The 22,791-nt window shown below is 36.3% G+C and overlaps 1 protein-coding gene across 6 annotated transcripts in view; it reads left to right on the top strand.

Annotated features, from left to right (window-relative positions):
• HNF4G (hepatocyte nuclear factor 4 gamma) overlaps window positions 1-22,791 on the top strand; it is a 59,097-nt gene that overhangs the window by 21,781 nt on the left and 14,525 nt on the right. The window contains exons 1-3 of one of the 6 annotated variants that reach the window (XM_051612206.1): window positions 17,730-17,856; window positions 20,089-20,257; window positions 21,868-21,962. In XM_051612206.1, coding sequence (XP_051468166.1) covers window positions 17,739-17,856; window positions 20,089-20,257; window positions 21,868-21,962 — 382 coding nt within the window. In that variant the 5' untranslated portion in view covers window positions 17,730-17,738. Of the gene's footprint in view, window positions 1-17,729; window positions 17,857-19,511; window positions 19,591-20,088; window positions 20,258-21,867; window positions 21,963-22,791 lie in introns of those variants that run through there. The other 5 variants (XM_051612208.1, XM_051612207.1, XM_051612212.1 and 2 more) reach the window with 5 other exon arrangements.

Raw genomic sequence — 22,791 nt, forward strand, 5'->3', positions numbered from 1 at the left:
TGTGCTTTCGAATGCACTTGCATGTTCAAACACAACCTGTTCTGTGTTTTGCTTAGAATATTAATGTGACATCATGTTATCTGGCTCATGCAATTATTTGTTCTGAGCAGTTGCTAGTTTGTGGCTGGGCTTCCATGTTTGTGCAGCTCATCCCAGTTTGAACAAGGGCTGGTTCCTAGAACTCGCAGAAGATGAAAAAAAACCCACTGTACATCTGTACAATGTCTCTGACAAAAGACTAACTGTAAGAGGGAATTTATCTGGAAAACTCAGGAGAAGGTGGAGAGAGCAGGAGAAGAACAGGCAATGCAACAGGTGTATCATACAGCACGAGAAATGCAGTTTAACACCCCCCCACACCCTGTTATTTAAAAGAAAATTTCAGATTTTTTTTCAGACTAAAAAGGAAGGGATTAAAAGACCAATCTTGTTCAAATTGGCACAGGAAATTCATAATGGTGCTCACAGGCATTTTGTAAACATCTCTTACGAAGATTTTAAAAGAAGAAAATGTAAAATCTGCATATGTTTAAGTACAATCTGGTAAGAAATCCAACAGTGGCCTCTTCCAGGTTAAGAAATATTATGATTTTTTGATCCTGAAAAATTGTTCAATGTAATAATTTATCTTGTTTCAATAGTAGTCTAAAGACATATTGCCTTAATGAAATATATATATATCTATTATTTTGTTGTTGTTGAAGTGATTTTTATACTTAAGGATCTAAATGACAATATCAAAGAGAGGAGACTGACTGAAAATGAGCTAGTGGGACAGGATAAAAAGAAAGAAACATTAGGAAGAAAAGACTGACACATACACAGCGTATGGGTGAAGTAAAAGTGAAGTGACTCTGCAGACATTTTACGTGACTTGAAGAGGTAATCCTAAAAAAATAGTTTGTTAATTTTCAGAACTAGGGAAAAAGCCCCCAAACAGCAGGGGTGTTTGAAAGATGAAACAAGAAATAGCCAAACTGAAAGTAAATTACTGTATTTTGTCTGTGAATGTAGTTGTGACTGTGACCAGTCACTGGGCTGTGATTCATCCCTAGATTTTTTTTTGCCAATTTTAAACCAAAACGGATTCTTCTGAAGGGCAATCACATGTTCTTGGTCCACGTTAGGAATATATTGGATCAAATTCCATTTTGCTTTGTTATTCAAAAGTCAGTGTAGGTTATTCCTTATGGGAATAATGCTTCTTAAGCTTCTTACAGAATAATATAAATGGTGAAGAGAAAGGAAGCTTTACCTGAATCGTTAATAGGTAACTATAGCTCTTTAAATGAAGAGATGTGATATTTTAAAGGAATGGATTTTAGATCAACATAGATTGATTGTAAAAATAAGCACAATATACTGTAGTTAATACATCTTAAGTTTGACTGCTTGTCAAGTATTTTGGAGAGGAAAGTCTGTTTACCATCAGATTCACAAGTACATAGTTATATTTTAAATAACTTTCTTACCAAGATCTGTCTATGGTCTAATATTAAACAGCCTCCAAGCTATGTTTAGTGCTTCAGGTGTTCTATGTACCTAATCTAGACAGTGCACCCACTGACAAAGGCACGTGTTAACACATTTTAACACAACCTCAGTGCAGCTATGCAAATTTTGCATTGTATCTAAATCACATCCTGCATTAAGTGCAGCCTGTACCCATGATGTCCACTTCCACCTTCCTGCCTTCTTAACTCACCTCTTTTGGTATTGCTCTGAAAGAAAATGGATTTGGGCTGAATTTGCAAAGATTTTTTTTTTTTTTTTCCACAAAACTTTTCTTTCTGTGAGATAGGTTTGTTTGTTTGTTTGTTTTTGCATGAGTTATGTGAAGCATGCTTTAAAACATTAGGCATAAGTCTGAGAATAATGATAACCAGGGATTTAAGAAAGATAATTAGTAGCAGCTCCAGGTATCACTGGGTACGAAGGTCTCTGTCATTAAGGACCACAACTAAATAAACATGCTGGGATATGATTGCTTTATTGCTCTTTGCTCACGTTGTTTTATTGCCTTACTAATGGCTATAGGATTAGGTGTGTTAAGTGAGTTCTGAAAATGTACAACTGAAAGAGATATGTGGGGAGGGGCTTTTCACCACAGAGGGTAGTGGTAGGACAAGGGGTAATGGTTTTAAGCGGGAAGAAGGGAGATTTAACTTAGGTATCAGGAATAAATTCTTCAACATGAGGGTAGCAAGGCACTGGAATAGGTTGCCCAGGGAGGCTGTGGAAGCCCCTCCCTGGAGGTGTTTAAGGCCAGGTTGGATCAGGCTTTGTGCAGCTTGGTCTAGTCTGGGGTGTCCCTGCTCATAGCAGTGGGGTTTGAACCTGATGATCTTTAAGGTCCCTTCCAACCTTAACCATTCTGTGATTCTAAGATACCTAAAAAAGTGTGTCCTTCCCATAGAGATTCTAACTTTTCCTCATCATGGATGATTGAGGGAATAATTTATCTTGCGTAGATAAGCACGTGTAGGTAGACAGGCACAGAGGGACTTAAAGAACAGATCCATTTCTAGGCTTCATCCTCACTTTAGTACAGCTGATGATTTTTATATGCCTTTATAGTGGCCCCAGTGGGAGAAGTTGTGTTATTACAGGTAGTGCTTTTTTCCTCCACAGCCAAACATTATGTTTCTGATCCAGGGTCTATGTGTGAAGATAAGCAGAAATAATTATTTCATATATATTTAACTATTAAATAAAACACCATCATTTCTGATATTGCCAGAATCAGTCTGGCACTTCTGAGGACAAAAAGTACTGATGGGCTAATCATTTTACTGCTTTCTATTTTGCATGCACTGCAGTTTACAAGATCAATAAAGAATGTAGTGCCTCAGCAATCCTACGACAGACTGTAAGAATCTCGGTGCTTGACTAAAGTCCTGTTGTGTCTGAATAAGGGAAGCTAGTTTCATCCCTGGTGTCTAGAAGTTATTTTCTGTGTTGTCAGTTTCTTCCAAGGGAAAGAACAATGTATAAGGTTGCTAGTAAATTAAAAAAGAAAGCAGAGAATGCTGTCTTAGCTGAAGCCGTTGGGTATTTTTTTGTAATAGGAAAACCTAAAAATGACATATTCTTACTTGAATCTTAATAACAGGGAGTTTTAGGATGAAGAAAAAAAAATGTCTTTCAGAACTTCATGAGTGGTAAGTGTATATTTTGTTTTTATGTAAGAATTACTCATAAATGTGCAGACTACATATGTATAAAATGTATAGGATCAGTAGCATTGACATAAATATACATTAAAAAAAAAAATAGTGACTGCTCAGGTAAAGCTCAGCATTTAAAAGTTCAAGTCTCTCTAGAAAGTCAGTGAGGCTGACTGCAAAAGGTGTAAAGTAGTTCTCAAGGTTACAACAAAATGTCCCTTTGTTTCCTTAATGCTTTCATCCTTCTTGAAACCCTCTCCACACAGTCAAATCAAACTTATTTTTCTTTCAGGCTTTTCTACTACAAATCCTCTTTTATTATGTAGTTTACCCAGTGTCTAAACATTAGAGTCATCCAAAGAGCAGGGAATCTTTTATTCATATGCTTCTATGTCAACAGTTCCGCAGTCTTAAAAACCATTTTGTCTCTTATTCCCTATATGTAATCCTTCCAGATAGTATTTCAAGACATTGTATAAATTCTATGCTATTTTATTCTACAAGAAGAAGAAAATCTGGCATCAACATTGTCTGATGACTTAAGCATTTTCTTGAAGTTTCTTTAATCTTCAGAAATGCCTTTGTACCTTGAATGAAAGCACCATATTCTCACCCTTTATAATCCAAATAAGAATTCTTTTTTAGGAGTGTTGTTGATTTGTACTGCAGGTAGCTTAGCATTTATTTTACTTTTATTGGTTGCAGGTATTACCTAGAGGTGAAGATGGAAACACAGCCTAGGAAATCAGCCTTCTCTCCTCTGTATATTGAGAACTGAAACTTTTGTGCTCTGTTTTCTTTTTTGAATCTCAGTTTTACTGCATGCTTCAGTAACCTACTGCCTTGGTAGAGACTGTATCATTAGCTGTCCTCTTTTGACATGCCACTCTCAGAAAAAGATGATCACTTGGAGATGCAGCTGTTGGAAAGATCATGTTTTCCTGAAAGCCACATAAATACCTATGAATTTATAGACATTGGTGGTGGGTTGGTGGAAAGTATGCACATCCCAAATATTTTTGCCAGATGTTGTCATTATATTGTTCACCCAAGGCTGTGTGTTGTCCTTATAAGGCAACTGTTCCCTCATCAAATATTATTACTTTCTGCAGTTGTCTGGATTTTCCAGTATCCTTCTGAGAAAGATGAACAGATGACCCATGAAGTTTCTTCTTCCATTTTTTAATTGATGTGTTTTAATCAGCTAATTAAGCACTTTGCCACTCTAACATGTATTGACCTTGAAAATGCAGTCCCAAAAGATGATGATTTCTGAATTTCTGAAAAATGATTTAATCTGATTTCATTAGGCTTTGAATTATCAGATATTCTTCAGTTCTCGGCCTTAAATACTCCTCAAAAATATTTTTCCCCTTTCCACTTTCTTAAGTGAATTCTACCTTTAATGTTTCTCTGTGTCCCCCAGTGAGCTAAATGATTCCTGTTTCTTCCTCATCAGCAGCAGCTCAAGTGTTTTGGATTCAGGTCTACTTGGTTCATGAGGATGATTTTTTTCCCATTTTCCCCATTTAATTATATAATGCCACTTCTGCTCAATTTGTGCAAACATCCTTTGGAATTGTTACAATTTGATTTTCTGTCAAGAATAGTTGCAAAGAAGAGAAAACGATGGGCAGAGGAGATGATGTTGGTGTATATCTTATTTGCAATTGTAGTAATAGCTTTGTGAATTTGAACACGTTAGTAAAGAGCACTTCACTCAAGTGCACATTACCGCAGAACTTGATAAACATGCCTAAGAATAATGCTACTCCAAGCTGGGCATATTAGATGGCTAACATCATTTCCAGCAGCTGTTAATTTTGTATCAACTGCAGTCGCAGCGTAATTCTGTTAATTGCTTAGCAGACTGAGGTCGGGTACATTTTTTAAATTCATAATTAGAATAACACACTTGATAGTGTTCACTTACTACTTAAAAAAAAAAATGATGCAAAAGTTCAGCAACATGAGACCAGAAGAGATCTCCTGAGTCATCAACTTCATCAACTTGACTGATGTCATCAACCCATATAATACCTTTCATAAATTTCTCTCTATGTCTTAAAACCAGATGCGTACCTCACCTCTACTCCCTAAATGGATGTTTGTTACAGTGCTGTAACCTTGTCATGTCTAGAAGCATTCCACTTGCCAGCCTTTGTTCTTATGGCAGCATTGCTTTATTGTCTAAATAATTTTTTCCTCCTACAATGCTTACTCTGCATGATTTATTTGTGGAATAAACTCCCTCTCACTTTTCGCTTCCATGAGATGGGCAAACCAACTCCTTTTAGTCTCCTTCTGTAAGATGAACGTTCTTGTGCCCTGAACATGGCTGAGAAGCCATTAGTGTTTCTTAATTCCAGTTGTAATGGCAGCTCTTAACACCTCCCTTGTGCAAATGGAAGCATAAATGCCATTCACTGTCGGATTAATGACCGATAGTAGGAGGTGTAGATGAGTTCTGCTGGCTCTGTAAAATGTATCCAGAAGTACAGCTGGAAGCAACTGGCTGACTTCTTATTCTGACTAAGTGAACAGATATGGCAGTATTTTAGTTAAAACTGTTTGGGACAGCTAAATCAATCTTTGTGAACCAAGTCCATCACAGTAACTTAATCTATGTATTCCTCTAAAAAATAGGGAATGCTGTAGTAATTTAGCCAGGAGAGGCTAGAAGGGTATTGTGATTCTTAGAAAATAAAAAACTCAATTATGAATCGAGAAATGGGGGGACACTTGGGGAACAATCCTGTATTGGGGGAGAATGAGGGGCTGGCTGGAGAGAAGCTGTGCTGAAAGGAGCCAAGGGGTCTTGGTAGATGGCAAGCAGAGCCTGAGCGATCCATGTGTCCCAGGAGCTGAGGTCCAACAGCATCCTGGGCTGCATTAGCAGAGTCAAGGAAAGTGGTTATCCCCCCTCTTACTTGGCACTTGTTAGATGGCATCTAAAACAGTGTATCCAGTTTTGCCTCCCCCTCTCCCCATCCTGCTCCCTTCCTCCTTCCAGGAAAGACATGGATAAACTGGAGGAGGTTCAATGGAGGACTGCCAAGATGGTCAGGGACTGGAACATCTGCTGGGTTGAAGAGAAGCTTACATAAAATAAAATTACTTACAGCAAGGATTGTGTCTTCATGTCTTTTTTAGGATTCAATGATTCTGAACAGTTTGGGATCTCAAAGTAATTTTTTATTCCACACTTCCTAGGAATGGTTTAATTTCAGATTATTTTTTTTAACTGTTGCTTCCAAGAAAACAACAGACAACAGTGCTGTAGTTTTGTTTCATTTTTTCCCTCAAGAACATTATGCAGGTCAAATTAGAAAAGTGACATCAATCCTCAATTAGAAAATATTTACCATGTTTCCTATCTCTGACTGTTATTATATGTCAAAAAAGGCATAACAGGGAGGTTTCAGTGTTTTAGTTGTATTTATTCAAAGGCCCAGGCAAGACCAGGTTTTAGTAAGATGTCTCATTTTTGTTAGACCAAGCAGGACATGCACTTCAAACACCCAATTCTGATACTCTTTGGTGTAGCAGTTGTATTGTTGCTGCTGGGTTGAACAGCCTTCTGCAGCAGTGTCTCCAACTCCAGACTTCACATCACCTAAAAAAGAAAATCCAGTTACCTCTATTTTTTCCATTCATCTGCACATTCTGAAACTTTTCTGATGACTAATTTGTTGTACATGTAATAAAACCTTAACATAAATGGCTAGGATACACCCACTAGTGACCTTTTCATCACCTAAATGAAGTCATCTTTGTTTCCTTGTGCTGCTATTGACTCAGCCTTCCTGGTTCCAAACCAAATTTGTTCTGTGGTTCTTTCAGATTCGGACATTGTTTCCTCCTGTAATTTTGCTTTTTTTTTTGAAAGCTGAAAGACTGACTTTTCACAGGAAGTTACTTTTGCCATTCTCACAAATCAGCTAGTAGTATCCAAATACTACTGTATCTTCAATGCTGATCTGTTTACAGAATTTATTGATCAAGAGTGGACTGTCACCTTAGATATTTTCTCATGTGTCTAATTAAAGAAATGTTATTTGGAATATGAATTCATATGAATCCATTTTAGGTAGGCAGTGTTGCCAGAAGAGAGTACTATCACTAGTAGAGATTACAGTTTACAGCTGCTTTTTCTCCTTAATCAGATGAAAATATGTGTCTTTACCACACTGGTTTGAAAAAACACTGAAACACTGGAATGCAACAACTTTTGTGTGTCCCTAGAAATAAATTTAGCAGATGAGCTGTGATTCCTCCTTTTGTTTAAAACGGAGTGTAGCTTGGCAGATAAGGCAGCCTGACTTCTAGTGGAAAGGTGTTCCTTGGGGCTGCATCTACACTGTAAGTGCATCACAGTCCTGGCCCCAGGAGATGCACCTGAACAGCATCACAGCTGGGTGGAGAAGTGGTCTGTGTCCTTCACATGACTTGTATTTCTGGTTCCCCAGGCCAGAGCAAGTATCAGAGAGGCTCTGAGCCTGTATGCATGATTCGTGTACCTCCCAAAGGATATAGAGGCCTGTCCTCTGGTCACAGGGATTTTGGGTACACATTCACATACTGGGACTGCAAGTGAGACCATGCAGGACAGCTCTCCCACATTTAGGTACGGTAACTTAACATTTGCTTTGTTGCTTTCTGTTATCAGGAATGTTTTTCACCTAGATTATTTTTGGATTATAATATATGTATCTCCACTTTAATCAAATGCAGAGATACCTGGGTCTGATTCTCTTAATCCTCAATGGGTATAGTGTTAATAATTTTATGGCTGCACACAAGTTAAGCTGGCTGATTCTCTTCCTCAAGCTCAGCCCTCTGAAACGTGATTTAAGCTGGACCAAACATCCATTATGTGAACTAGGAGTGTAACAATTTTTATTTTTATTTTTTTAATGAGATAAATGATGTTTTTTTTTCTGGCATTTATAGCCTGTAACCATTGGAGTGTATAATAATAATAATTTTAGTTTTGACAAAGTGCTCAGGTGGGTAGACCAGGTCTCCACTGAGGATCTCCACCTCTCGTCTGATTTCAGGAGTCATTTGGGTGGGTAGATTCACCTCACCTAGCTCGAGGGTTTTGTTGCGTTTGTGTGAGCACTTTGGTCAGATAACCAGTGGGAAGAAATGCGTGTTTTGAGAGGTGATTCAGTTCAAGCTACTGCTAAGGATAGGTTTAATGAATCTGTTTAGAAGAGCCTGTTTGTGATCAGTGTATACAAAGGGAGTCAGGTATCTGGTTTGCATGTAGATGACTATATTGTAGGCACGCGGACTCAAATGTCATAAAGACTATCTTTAGTTGTCCTTTGCCTCAGTTCTCTGTTCATAAAGAGAGGAAAATAGTTTGGACCTCTCACACAGATAGGGAGATAATTTTACTTACTGCAAGGTTCTCTGATAAAAGGATGGAGGCTACTTACATGACTGCATTAAACCCAAGAAATACGGCCACATGAATATTGCTCATTTCTAGAAAACCCACCCCGACACAGCTATTTTCCGTAACATTTAAGGTAGAACTGATCAAGTAACCTACATTATTGCAGCTTCACATAACTTTTCAGATTGGTTCTTGATGATTGGCATTGTGGTTTTACTCATAACTTCATCTATGACTGTTTTTCAAAGTTTCCTCTAACCTGTACTTAAGATTGAGATTAAGACAACTCTGCTTGTCTCATAGTCTCCACACCAGTGATTTTTTTCCCCACTCAGTTTGATCAGTGTTCTGGCTTTATTAATCAGAGAGGTGCAACCCATCTTATCGTTCTAATATTTATCATCAGATTTTAAAAGGGACTTCTAATGATGTCAAGCTTATTGAAATCACTGTTAAAAATATGTTGGAAGAATATATCTTTCTATTTCTTGGAAATCACAGTAGTTGATGCTTTACTCCTACCTGGGTGCTTTACTCCTTTTAAAACCTAGTGTGTTAAAATTGCAGAGTGGATCAGTATGTGTACTGCAAAGAACAGACTTAAGCTCCTTCTCCAGAGGATTCTATTGCATGTGCACTGGGATCTGAGTTTACTGCACTTAACAGTGCATATGCCTCTGCCCATAAAGATATCAAGTATCCAGGGCCTTCCAGGTTCTTGGGACAGCCCTGGTGTGTGTATTTTCAAGGAGATACTGTGATGTGTTTGCTGAAACCAGTCATGACTTTGTTCTCATAAGAAAAATAATGTAATAATTTTAACTTGAAATGTGAAAGGTTTATGATGTAGTGTAATAGTTTCTTTGGGCCAATTTGGGATTTTTAGAAGTTTTGTATAGTTGGTTTTGATACACTTTACAAGCAGTACTCAATCCCATCATATAATATTGTTCTCAAAGGTAAAAGTATCCTTTTGAAAATCAGTGTTTTACGTGCGTGCCTCCTTATGCATGAGGTGGTCTAAAAATCTACATATTTATTTGATGTATAAAATCAAGGTTTTATTTACCTTAAAGAGCTGATACAAAATATAACTGAAACAGAATATATTCCTTTATTCGGGTAGCATTTTGAATTTTCTGTCCCTTTGCTGCACTTTCAATTTAAACTTGTAGTCTTTAACACTGTCTGAATTTCTCATTAACTGACTTTTGCAATAGCAAAAATGAGAAAAATCAAGCTAAGCATAACTATGCTAGTGTCTTGGAAGAGTTAAACCCAGTGTGTTGACACAGCATTCTTTCTACAGGAATGTGATGAATCAGTTTAGGCTCTAGTTAAAAATTTTAATTTTACACAGAGTAACTGAAAGTAATGGGACTTGTCTGACTATTCAGTTATTTAATTTGTTTTTTTACGTAGGACCAAGAGTTATACAATCACTAGCATGACTAGTGACTAGTGCATGGCAAGAAATGTACTGAGTTTGTTTTTAAACCTTATGTAAAATATATAATGTACTCAGCAGCAGATAGGATATAAAAATTAGAAGACTTGCTGCAATTAATTCACACAGAACAGAAAGACTCTAGGCAAGCTGAAAAAACCTCCAAACAAACCTTACCTTGATATTGGTTAACCTTTTTTTGAACTCTTTTTATTGTGTGTAACAAAGGCAAGTGTTTACCTGGGGGAAAAAAAAAAAAAAAAAATCACATTATATGGTATTTCTCAAGATAAATGTGGATAAATTGTAAGTAAAATTTATCTAACTGACTATATAAAACATTGTTTATGAGCAAGTTTGCATAAAAACCTGCCAAGGAGGCTTATTAAGAAATTACTAATCACCTGAGGATGACTGAACAGGAGTGTTCTACTTATCAATATCATGATGGTTGGTTTTATCTTAAATCTGAACTCTTTATTCTAACTTCATTCTGCTCTCCAGAACAAGTCTCTGATTAATTTTCCTGTGTGTATCTGAACATAATAAGTTACCTGATCTAAAGAAATTATTAACAAGTAACTCCAGGCATTTAACTGTAACTCAGCAAATCTCACTCCAAAACTCTATGCTACAAACATCCTTTAAGCCCTCTAAACTGGCAACACTTCATGGCAGTTGTGAATTTTCAATAATAAAATGAATTAAAGAATATTCAGTTAAAATAGAAATATTAAATACTAAAGTTTACAAAATATTAAATTGCATACCTTACACTAAACCTTATCTGTTACTGTGTAAAAAGCAGAAGTATCCTATTTTTTATCCTTCCTCCCCATGAAAATGCATAATTTTTGAATAGTGCCTGCTAACCCCAGATAGGGTAAGCAAATTTACTGTTAATCTGGGCACAAAGCAAGGACAGGAGTGGATTGAAGTGGCAAAACACAGACTTAGTACTAGTCATGGAGATAATCTGCACATTGACAACACAGTGTCAAGAATTACTAGGATCCAGTATGTAGGAGGGAGAACTTCCTCCTATCCAATCCATTTCTGTATGGATAATTCAGTATACTCAGTGATAATTCAGGAAGCAAATCCAGCTGTCACAAAAGCACCAAAAATAAATTCTGTTGTGTACATACATGCATATGCTTATACATAAAAGGTATATGTGGTGTACACGTAAACCAGGATTTTAAATCTGCAAAATATTTGATATCTGATTTATAGTGAGAATTACAGAAATACCAGAGTCTGGGAAGTTTCAGTTGTCTTACACTTTCCATTGTCCCCCAGAAATTTAGAATAGTTTTGTAAGATAATAAAGGTTGGACTCAATTATCTTAAAGGTCTTTTCCAACTTAAATGATTCTATGATTCTACATGTGTTTCAAAGTCTATTGTGGACAGCTTTGTGGAACAGTTATATGAAGGAGTATGGCTGCTTTGTTTTCCAGAGTTTTAAACGTTTAACCACTGTACCTGGCATACTGTGTTCTGACTGTCATCACATTTGGACTTCACCATTAGGTGATCATTCATCATTAGGTGATCCTTCTAAATCTTCACTTAAAATGTGCTGCTTCAACAGGCACCCTCATGCCCTTTCCTGCTCCGTCACCCAGACACTGCTCTCCATCAGTGCAATTGCACAGCTACTAGTCAGCATCTCCTGGTGGTCTATATAAAGTGGTCCCTATGTGACCTCTTGGCAAAACGATGGATTTTACAGGATTATTTCATACTTTTTGGCAGTGGGATTATTTGATGAAGGCTGAGAAATCTCAGAAGAAATTTTTCAAGTGTTAGCTGCTGATGTACAATTGTTACAGTTGTATTTCAGCTCTCCTTAGTTGAAGAAATTCACTGCAACATGAGAATAATAAAGAAGTGGAATAGTAATACCAAAAATCTTCCTGGCTCTGGTAGCAATCAAGGGCAGGAGCATGCAGCTGCAGGACCACCACACACAGATGCACCACTGGTTTCACTAGACCACTGACAGAAAGTAGCACAGGGCATCTAGAAAATGCAGAAGATATTACCTTAATAATTTGGGTCTGTGCCGAGTGTGAGTGAAGCAGTGTGAGAATCATCCTCAAAACATGCCTTTCTGTTAAGGAGAAAATAGGAACTACTTTATGAGCTGTTACCCAAGACACTCACTGATGCTCTGCAAACTGGTCTGTGTGTGTGTGTAAATGATAAATAAAATCAGATAAACCAGATAGCTTTGTTTACCTTCACCTTAAGTAGTGACTGTAACATCTTCCCTTTGCATTTGGCACCACTGTATTACTGTTGCTATGCTAGTAGCATATTCCCTCAGTGACAATATGGTATATAAAGTGAATAAATAATTTATCATTTTGGAATAAGCTGTGCAGAGTGATATTTGGAATATGGAGGGAGGATCTGAAAGCAGGGTATATCCTCAGCCATTGTAAATGATCTTTGAAATTGCCCTATCACAGCTACTCTTCAGGCTCAAAGTATTTTCAAGCTTTTATATTCCTTTGATATTTCCCCTCAAGTTCCACTAGGGATAAGGACCCAGTGGATGTGAGATTAAAATTGTAAATTGCCCTTCATAGAATTTGGAGTGTTAAGTCTTCTACTCAGGTTTGGAACTGTCATGCAGACTAGTCACTGACATCTTCATAACTATTTTGGCAATATTTTCAGCTTACAAAATGTGCTAAATGGGGCGGGCCCATACTGTTTGACAAGTCAGAAGCCAGGCATGTTCTTTGTTTTCTGTGTTTATTCATGGCTATTGAAGTTGTAGCTAGGTGTTCCACAAGACAGATACTTTATGAAGCCAAAAACATAAGTATAAAGACAAATCAGAGCTTGCACTAATGGTCTGTTCCCACTTACGCCAAAATGAAAAAAAAAAAACAACTACCCCAAAATCTCATAATAACTTATTAAAGAAAGCCAAGTATTGTTGCTGTATGATACAGTGGAGCTCAATATAATGAATCACCAATTCAAATGAAAAAAGAGGCAGATTCAATATGTGCAAGAATCTTGTTTTTATAGAATGCCTGGGATGGTCTAAGTGTCTGAAAATGTGTGTAATGGAAACAGGCTTAGCCTAGATTTCCCACAAAGGCTTGTACTCATGTTTCACCTGGCATGATTTGTTGCAGCTTATCTTACCACCTTACCTAATAAGTGTGCTGTGAAAACCTGTTATTCAATTCTGGTACTGGCTTTGCTTTTCTAGTGTTTTATTTAGGCACTATATTTTTAGGACAAACTCGAAGATGCGAAATGGAGAGGCAGAGAAGCATCTAAGTGCTCTAAATTTACTCAGTAAAGCTGATAGTGGATGCCGGGTTTGAGAAGTGTGTATGAGATGGTGTCTTTGATCATCTTACTGAATGCAGTTGTGTTGTGGGATTACTTTCATGATTCACAAATTGTTCTGAAAAATCCTTTAGCATTAACCATTTCAAAGGCAACTTTGGCGTAGTTTGGCTCTGAACTTTTTTTTTTTTTTTTTTTTTTTTTTAAGGAGGAGCATGATAATGTTAGAGACTTGCTGTAATGTTTTAGAGTTGTAGAGGACTGTAGCCGTGTTTCTGTTATGGTATTTAGGTCTTAAGTACAAAAGGCTATTTATTTTCCAAGAAATCCAAGAAGTTTGGTAATACACGTTTAGTTTATTTCACTGATTTTTAGATGTGATTCAACTAACATTTTTATATTGGAGAAAAAAGCCAGTGATCTCTATCAAATAAGGTAATACTACAGTATTACAAATCTTTTCAGGCCATACATGTAATATTTTTATGTTTTAAATATGAGCAAACATGTTCCAGTCATTACTCATGGACCATTTATTAAATAAGTGAGGGCGGGTGACAGCAGAGCTGATGTGACAGTGACTGGCAGTGTTGTCCCTGGTGCTGAGGGGTGTGTTACAGGAGAGAGACACTCAGTCTCTGGTATCACATGGGCGTGTGTCTTTGTAAGCCAAAGATGAGATTCCCCACTAGCGTATGGAAATTTGCACACCACTTCCTGGGTGGCAAGCTTCTGGCGAATAAATTCCCCGACTTGGAGATCTACAGGTGAATTTGTGGTAGTAAGGTGAAGTTCTGGCTCAGTTTGTGTGGCTTCATTAGGCTTGGTTAGTACAGGCTTCCTGCCTACCCTGTCTCACACGTGTGCCTGCAAATGGGAGGAGAGGCATATCAAATTGTGTGTTTTATCAATACATTAGATAAATATGCCAGTTTATTCAGAAAAAAAAAAAAGTTGCATTCTGAGTGTATCTACCACAACTCGCTGTACTTGCAGAGCAAAGCAACATTGTCAAGATGTATTCCTTCCTTAGAACACATGGGAAACAAGAAAAAAACCCACAACTTTTAATAAGGACTTTCTTATGGGGACTGCCAACATTTCATAAGGTGGAATAATAAAAGAATATATTGCTGCTCATTAAAAAAAAAAAACAACAAAAAAAAAACAAAAAACCAGCCAACAACCAACAACTGCTTTCAGTAGTGATAGTAGTTTAAGATTTGTTTTCATTTTCAGGAAGACATTTATGGAAATAACCTTGGCTTTATTAGCTTGTGTTCTATTTTATACCACAATCATAAAGAATGATTACATTTAATATGGAGAGCTGAACAATTAACAGAGTTAATAGTCTTAAAGATAAGGTAGGAATGCTTTCTATATGTGATCATGTGATCATCAGATTTAAAGAAAAAACCCAACAAAACCACATGAAGAACACTATTGTGTAACTTTCTGCACAATTACTGCAAATTTTATTTTGAAAAAGTCATTTTCTCTTAACTTTACAGTATGGCTTATCTGAAAGAAATATTTAGCAGTTTGACTATTTATACAATTTTAAAACTTCTGCTTACCTAAGGCTGGTATTTTTTGGCTGTCAGTAGCAGATAACTTGACTTACAATTTGAAAGCAAATCTTATGCTACAAGCTGCATGGCATTCAGAACTGGAAAAACTCTGCAGGTGTCCAGTATGAAAATAAATCTGTGTAGAGGTCTGAATACTAGTTAACTATGTCAGCTGGGACTGACATAGGACGAAAAGCTCTTCATCATTAGCTTTTCCTCAAGTGCTTTAATTTCAGGACTGCATTCTGATCCACCTAAGGCAGAAGGAAAACATAATAATATTTTACAGTAGTCCTTTAGTATACATTAAATGTTCATTATTTACTTTGCAACGCCAGAAATCCCCAGGAAGGGGATTTTTATCAATCCAAGATTTGACTGTGAGAAGTTTCCTTAGCATAACATGGAAAAAATAGTATAAAGAATGACTTTCCTATAGTGTACATTTTTCCATATTAAAAAAATCAATTGAAACAAGTTTTTATATGGCAGAAGTCTGAAGGATCAATTCATTCCCTCTCTTTAGTAGTCACTGAGGGGCCTGTTTTGGCATCACTGAAGCAGTTGTGGTAACGGTGCTGGGAATAGCAGGATTTGATTGTGTCATACATGATATCTTTCATCTTACATTCATTCCTTTATTTTAAAGTTACTCATATGCCAGAGTGTTTTGGGGACTGGGGTTTCGAAATAAAATCCAGTTGTAGATATGTTTGTATATGTGCAGCATACAATTTTGGTATGAAAAAGCCAGAAATTATATATAGGAAATCTTATAAAAAATTTTGCACTAAGAAACAAAAGATAATTCTGGTTAACAGGTAAACCTTTGTATATTATTTTAGTACTGCATTTAATGCAAGAAATGATTTTTTTGTGTAACTAGTTACTAGTTTCATAGCAAACACTATACAAATACAACTAATTGTTGTAGCAAATGCAACAAATTCTACTACTGAAGAAACTTTTCAAAATGAACCATCGGATGGTATAAAACGATTGCATTTTGTGATGAAAATACTGTGAAATGATACTTTGAGCAGAATTTCTTCCATTATTGTTGGCATGAAATATTCTAATATTTCAGTCATAAACTTAAATATCTTGTAAAATTCCCATATATTATTTGTCTTCTATGGTGTATAGGAAGTATTTGTAGTTACATTGGTCATTAATAAATGTGCCTTTTCGATGTAGTAACTTCTGCAGGGTTTTGGTATCTCATTGAATATAATGGATGGATGGTTGAATGGAAAAGAAATAGCAGTTGGTTGAAAAAAACAGCCCCTGTGGAGATCTTCCAAAGTCTGCAGATAATTAGTGCAAGCAGTAGCACAATTGTAAATACTCCTTTTGCCCAGAGTTTGGGCATAGCTCTGTGATAGCCACTTACACAAGAGTCCTGTTGTCATAATTAGGCCACTGGCCTCCATTGGGGCCAGTAGAACTGGCCTGAGGCTGCATCTGTATGTCCACGAGCAGACAGGATAATTTGTGCATCTCACATAGGTAATGTGTGCCCTCTATGGACTAGGAATTAGAAGTATTAATTTTGGAATGCCTTATTTGTACATCTTTTCCTGTAAGTTTTCCTTTTCCCAAAGGAAGCTTGTCATTGATTGCCTCTAATTTCTTTTTAATCAAGGAAGTTTTTATGGTGCCATTTTGCAGCTACTTTTACTGAACAGCAACTACAGGCACTCTTTCCATTCAAATTAACATTTCAATTATCTGTTGTTATTTGCTCTTGTTAATTAAACATAAACTGGACAGTTTTTGCTAATCTTTAATGTAACTGTTGGTTACATTGTCAGCAGTATAAGGGCTAGTCTTCTGTAAATAATTTTTTGAGAAGTAATAATGTTTGATATTCAGTTATCCAAATTTAAATACAACCAACTAACAAGTGAAATTAAACTATCTTTTGCACAGATTCAAGCGGCTTTACAGGAGGGTTTTTAACTGGGTCTGTACGTTCCATGTTCACCAGCTGATGAGCATTGGACCTACCCAGAGATTCTTCTTTTCAGAGAAGCTGAATGATTTTTTTTTTTTCCCTTGTGCATCTGAATGGTGCCTGAAAACAACATGCTGCCATCACACCTTGTGTGACAACAAGTTAGAGCAGGCAGCCACCTTCTGGGAGTGTGCAAGGTCAACTGCCTAGAGCCATCACAGCAACGCAGTATGGGATGGAAGGGATCTATAAAACGGCTTTTCTTGCTACAGAGCTTGCGCTGCTTGAGGCCCTGTCTAAGCATGTCTAAGCTGGCATGTCTAAGCCAGCTCATTAAAGAACACTAACAGTTGGAAAATGGGAGGTTTTGCAGCAATATTTTAAAATATGGAGGTGGGTACTTTGGGTTTGAGAATATTCCATAATCATAACACACTTCCTCATTGTTCTGAAGAGAGAGAATGAAATGGCATATGAACCTACAGTCTCTTTGCATAGAAAAAGCCTAGTGGTTTGTTTAGTACTGTTTATACCGCACATTGACAGCAAAATGTGTAGCAGGGAATAGGAGATCGGAAGCTTCCTGCACGTCCTTGGGCTCACTCAAGAACTGGAATTAGTACAACTTCTGATAAGATTATTCCATAAAGCATTCCAGGATTATCAGAAAGGTTTCACTGTATCATAAAAGAAAAACAAACAAACAAACCAACAAGTAGAATATAGCATGCAGAAGCAGTTTTCCAGCTCCTCCCATTGCAGCACGTAAGTGACACAGTTATAGTTAACTTTGGTTTATCAATCACTGTGAAACAGAATGAGAAGGTTGTACATTTGAGCAGCTTTTCCCCTGGTATTACATTCAATGATGAGGCTCTCAGAACCAATGCTAGACATGGAAATGGCAAACTACAGTGAAGTTTTAGATCCAACGTATACAGCGCTGGAGTTCGAAACGATGCAGATTCTGTATAATGGCAATGGTGAGTTCTGCTCCATGATGCAAAATCCAGCCAGTTGACAGAAAAAGTGAAGCTTAGTAGTGCTATAAGGGGTTAGCTAAATGTTTTATTAATGGAGCATTTGGGGATTGTTTTCAAACTACAAATCTGCCCTTTTACATTTCATCGCTAACTCTTAAGTTAATAATATTATATATCTTTAACATTAAGAAAAATAAAAGAGAGGTTATATGTAATAAAGTAACTGAACTGTACTGTCACCAGTCAGTTAATCAAAGGAAGAAAATGGTGTATTCAGCAGTTGTTTTATTTACTGTAAGACAAATGAATAACTAGTATTGACAGTTTGGACGTGAAAGTGTATTTCATGTACAACATTAGGAAGGAAAAAATTATCCAGATGCTTGTGAAAAAAAAAATTGCTGCTGTTTCTCTTGATGCCTAGTTTCAAATTGTAGAACTAATATTTTACATATTTAAATGTTAATCTAGCCTTTCTAGCTATGTGTATTGTATGAACTCGAGTGATTTTATTAAAAAATGATGTTGGTTTTCTAGAGGCTAATGTTTATCTGAGAAAAACTATTTGTTTTTGGCTAATGTAACACTTCAACTTGAGGTGGAGTTTTTAATGCATTAAATTTTCGCGGAATTCTATCAGTAAGTTATGCTTGAAATAGGAAGCACACCATTTCATTCTGACATCATTGAGTACTGATCAAAAAAACCTAAAGAAAATTCAGTCTATTAAAGTGACGTATCAGGCAGTTAAACCACTTTAAAATGGCTTTCCAAATCTTCTAATGTATTTAAAATTGTATCATTGTATCATAAGGTATAATTCATAGATTTATTGTAGTATGTACTTTTAAAAGGCAGAATATTTAGTGGTTTTTGCAGAAAAAAATACTTAGGACCTGCATTTCCACATATTCCTGCAATATTGAACCTAAATTAGTTTTCTCGTTGAACTTCAAATTTTATCTGAATTTCTCATGTTTACAGCAAGGTTAGTAAACAGAAGGGTAATTTGGTTATTGATTAGGGAAGAAAAAACAAACCTTTATGCCCTAAGTGATTTTTAAGCTATCGACAATGGTTATGTAACTTTTAGTTTATTTCTTGGCTTTTTGTTCTAATATGAGTGATTTCATAGGTCGTTTGTTTTTTGCTGAATCGCACCTTTTCAGATCTGTTAATGTTACATTAAATGGGAATGCAGATTAGGCAGGTTATGCTGTGTTGCATTATGTGTTGGTGATAGAGCTAGTTAAATTATTCACTGTAAGTTATTAGTTTGGTAATTAATAGCTATTAGGTGCAGCCTTTTTATGCTTAGAGTTTGTTTTGATTTTAGCTTTGTGTAAGACATACAATATGCATAATAATATGTAGTGATATTAACATTTTTTTCAGTGTGTCCACTGTTAATGACATTTGAATTCATGTTTGAAAAACTAATTAATATGGCACTCTCTTCTCCCAGTGAGCAACGACAAATGTAGTTACATGTTGCAAACGGGTTTCCTTTTGTAAAACCAGAAGTATAACAGAAAAAGCTATTTTGCAATTATTTCTTTGAACATGTCTGTTGAACGTTGTGACTCAAAGAAGAATAAATATGTATGTTTTGATTTCAGGTGAATTTCTTCAGTATTGTTTACCACATTCAGTGACTAATTGTTAATCACATTGCTGATACTCTCTTGTGCATGTAAAGTCTGCACCAGTGTTCCTTTGGATAATGTGTTCAAGGTGTGTTCAAGGAAATAACACTTAGACAGTCCTCTTAGATTTTTTTTTTTTTAAAACATTGTTCAAAATCTGTCTTGTCTTTTTTTCCAGTTTATGTTAGTTACCAATTATTGCCAGCTCCTATCGGAACTGATATAAGAGATCTTTACCAGCTAATTAGGCAACATGGCTTTGTGCTAAAGGTCCCCTTCATGTTAGTAAGAATGTATAAGTCATTATCCATGCAGAGTTACACTTCAATTTTTAACCCCTTTCAGTTGGAAAGAGTTTAGAATAAAATTGTCACCAACTTCATAAATTCTATTAAGATCTCTGTAACTTTGAAAGTGTTCATCTGAGTAAGAACCAGATGTGATCAGATACATCGTGCTACATAAAGCGTAAGTGGCCATTAAAAGAGAAAAGGTCAGAAGAAGCTTCCATTTAAGAACAAGTTGTACATGGGGTGGTTGTTCAAAGTCTTGTCCATAACTACCTGTTGTTCTTGCCTCTCTTCAGACAGTTCAGGAGAAGCTGTCAACATGAATGCTGCTGACAACGGGGTCAGTAGTCTCTGTGCAATATGTGGAGACCGAGCGACTGGAAAACACTATGGTGCTTCCAGCTGTGATGGATGCAAAGGATTCTTTAGACGCAGTATACGGAAAAACCACGTCTATACATGCAGGTATTTCAAAAGTTTGTCTAGAGGCACTAAATTAATGAATCTATGCAAAAATTACATTCACACCTTTTCAGACTTTTCATAACTATGTCTGGGTATTTACAGCTTTTTCTTACCAAATTCTAACCAGCATTTTTGATGAGGATATGGTTCATGGTATATTCATATGATTGGAAAGATTTCTTTTGTTCAAGATTGCTTTATATTACACATTCCAGATACTAAATTCCAGATTTATCTTTATATTGTTGACATCATTACATCACTTAAGAGCTGTTTCACTTTTATTTATGATTACAAATGTCACCTCTTGGGGAAAAAAAAAGAAAAGAAAAAATTCTCATATTTTCACTAGCAATGTGAAAACTGTAATTCTTAACTGTTTTCTGAAAATTAATTTCAATTATTTTTCTTATGAAGTCAGTTTCTGAATAGAAAGTGTAAGATTCATGAGTCTTGTTTTAAAGGCTATACAAGTGCATCTGCACATCTGCACATCTTCACACCATGGGTGACACACTGCTCTTTTGAATGATCATTTCCCCCCTTCAATCTCAATGACAGTCTTCTAATTTCTGGATGTCTGGGTTCCCAGATTATCACACCTCAGTTCTGTGCACCATGTTTGACAAATTGCTCTGTGCATGCACAAGTCCATAAATGTCGTCTTTAAGCCATGCACAGAATGTATGGAAAGCTCTGTGAGTAGATAAGTTCTAAAGGAGGAAACTTTTTGTAAGAGTTTCTTGTTACTGGAAATGTTGTTTGCTACACTTCCTTGATTGCTTAATATTCTTATAAGGAAATCTGTCCTTCATAGACATACCACAGTGATACAGTATAGACATATCCCTAAAGTGGTATGACAAGAGCTGATAAAAGTGATTTCAAGAAGATGTCTGCAAAGCATAGATCTAATTATCTAACAAACACATGCACAACAAAAAGGTAAAAGCAAACAGGGAGAGAAGGGGATGGGTCATATACATTCCCCTTGGGCACACCTGTAGATATGCATGAGAGCTTGAGTAAACGTTCCTGCAGTGTCATGCTCTGTGTTTTTCCTTATGTCTTTACTTCATTGTGATGTTAGAAATTTTTCCTTCCATTTCCTGTTTGTCATCTGTAGCAATACAACATATACCTTGTACATTGGTATCTCCCAGAAGGAGTAAATGTTGCCAGCCAAGGGTACTGGTTTGGCAACTAAGGGCTCCTTCATGCCAGTGACATTTGGCATTTTCCTTGACTAACCTCTCGTTTTTTAATTTGTAGCTTTTTTTCTTTATTTTCCCCACCACAATTTGATGCAGCCAGTTGCTGACATATCTCACAGATAAACTGAGTTGTAAATGATGCACAGAACTCCATAATTTTCCACACTTTCCCATTCCAATGAGTATGAGTGTTGGTACACACACATATATTCCTGAAAACCAAGCAAATATGAAGCATATCTCCAGAATTATTATTAATAAATAAATAACAGAAGAAGAAAATCCGTGGCTATAGACCTTGTTCTGACAGACCACAGTTGGTGGGGCTTTTTTCTTCATAATCTGGCTGCTGCTTTATTAATGCTTTATACATTTACCTTTTCTTTTCTGTGATAGATTCAACCGGCAATGTATTGTTGACAAAGACAAAAGGAATCAATGCAGATATTGTCGTTTAAAAAAGTGTTTTCGAGCAGGAATGAAAAAAGAAGGTAATAGAATCATTTATTATTTTGCATACAAAGAGAAATAATCTAAATTACCTTTAAAATGTAATAAAAACTGTAAAAAAGTGCAGCAGAGTAATTCAATGGAAAGTATGCTATAAGACCTTCATGATGGAGAAATGCTTTTATATTGAGGTGAAATATGTGTAGTCTAATTTTCAGGTAGGTAACCAGTTCTAACATTTGGAGCATTAGCAAATCTATGGGTTTAAGTGAATTTGCAACTGCTTAATCCATTAATCCTGGCACCCAAATGAATTGATTTCTAAGTGTTGAGCCATATCTTGGATGAGTTCAAAGTGTGAGATTTTAATTTGAGTTTTTACTAAATTTGAGTGATAAAATGTCTATCTGATACTTTGTTTCCACCTTAGCTAAGTAATGACAGTGCTAATTTACTGGTTCTTCCCTTAAATGTAAAAGTTTGAAGAATTTAAGACAGAGGAGGGAGTGTGAAGTTGAGTGAAAAAATGAGTGGTGAGAATAGTAGTGGTGGTTCTCAGTGGAGTGTCCACATTAATTGAAAAAAATCTCTAATCTCATTAAGTCTTAATATGTGAAGATTGTCAGTTACACATCGCACTGACTGACATGAAGAAACATGGGTGTCACAGTGACCCTCCTGTCAAAGAGGAAGAACCTAATGACTGCAAGAGCAGCACAAAAGCAAAAGAAAGGCAGTGGGATTATCAGAGGACTTTTGTATTGGATTGTTGGAACTGTTTCTTCACTGGCATTTATAATGTAGAGGCAAAAGATATCCTCATCTGCTTCAAATAAGTACTCAGAAATGGTTCTTTAGTCACCAACTTTG

This window comes from Apus apus, chromosome 2 (genome assembly GCF_020740795.1).
Source record: "Apus apus isolate bApuApu2 chromosome 2, bApuApu2.pri.cur, whole genome shotgun sequence".
Taxonomy (NCBI): Eukaryota; Metazoa; Chordata; class Aves; order Apodiformes; family Apodidae; genus Apus; species Apus apus.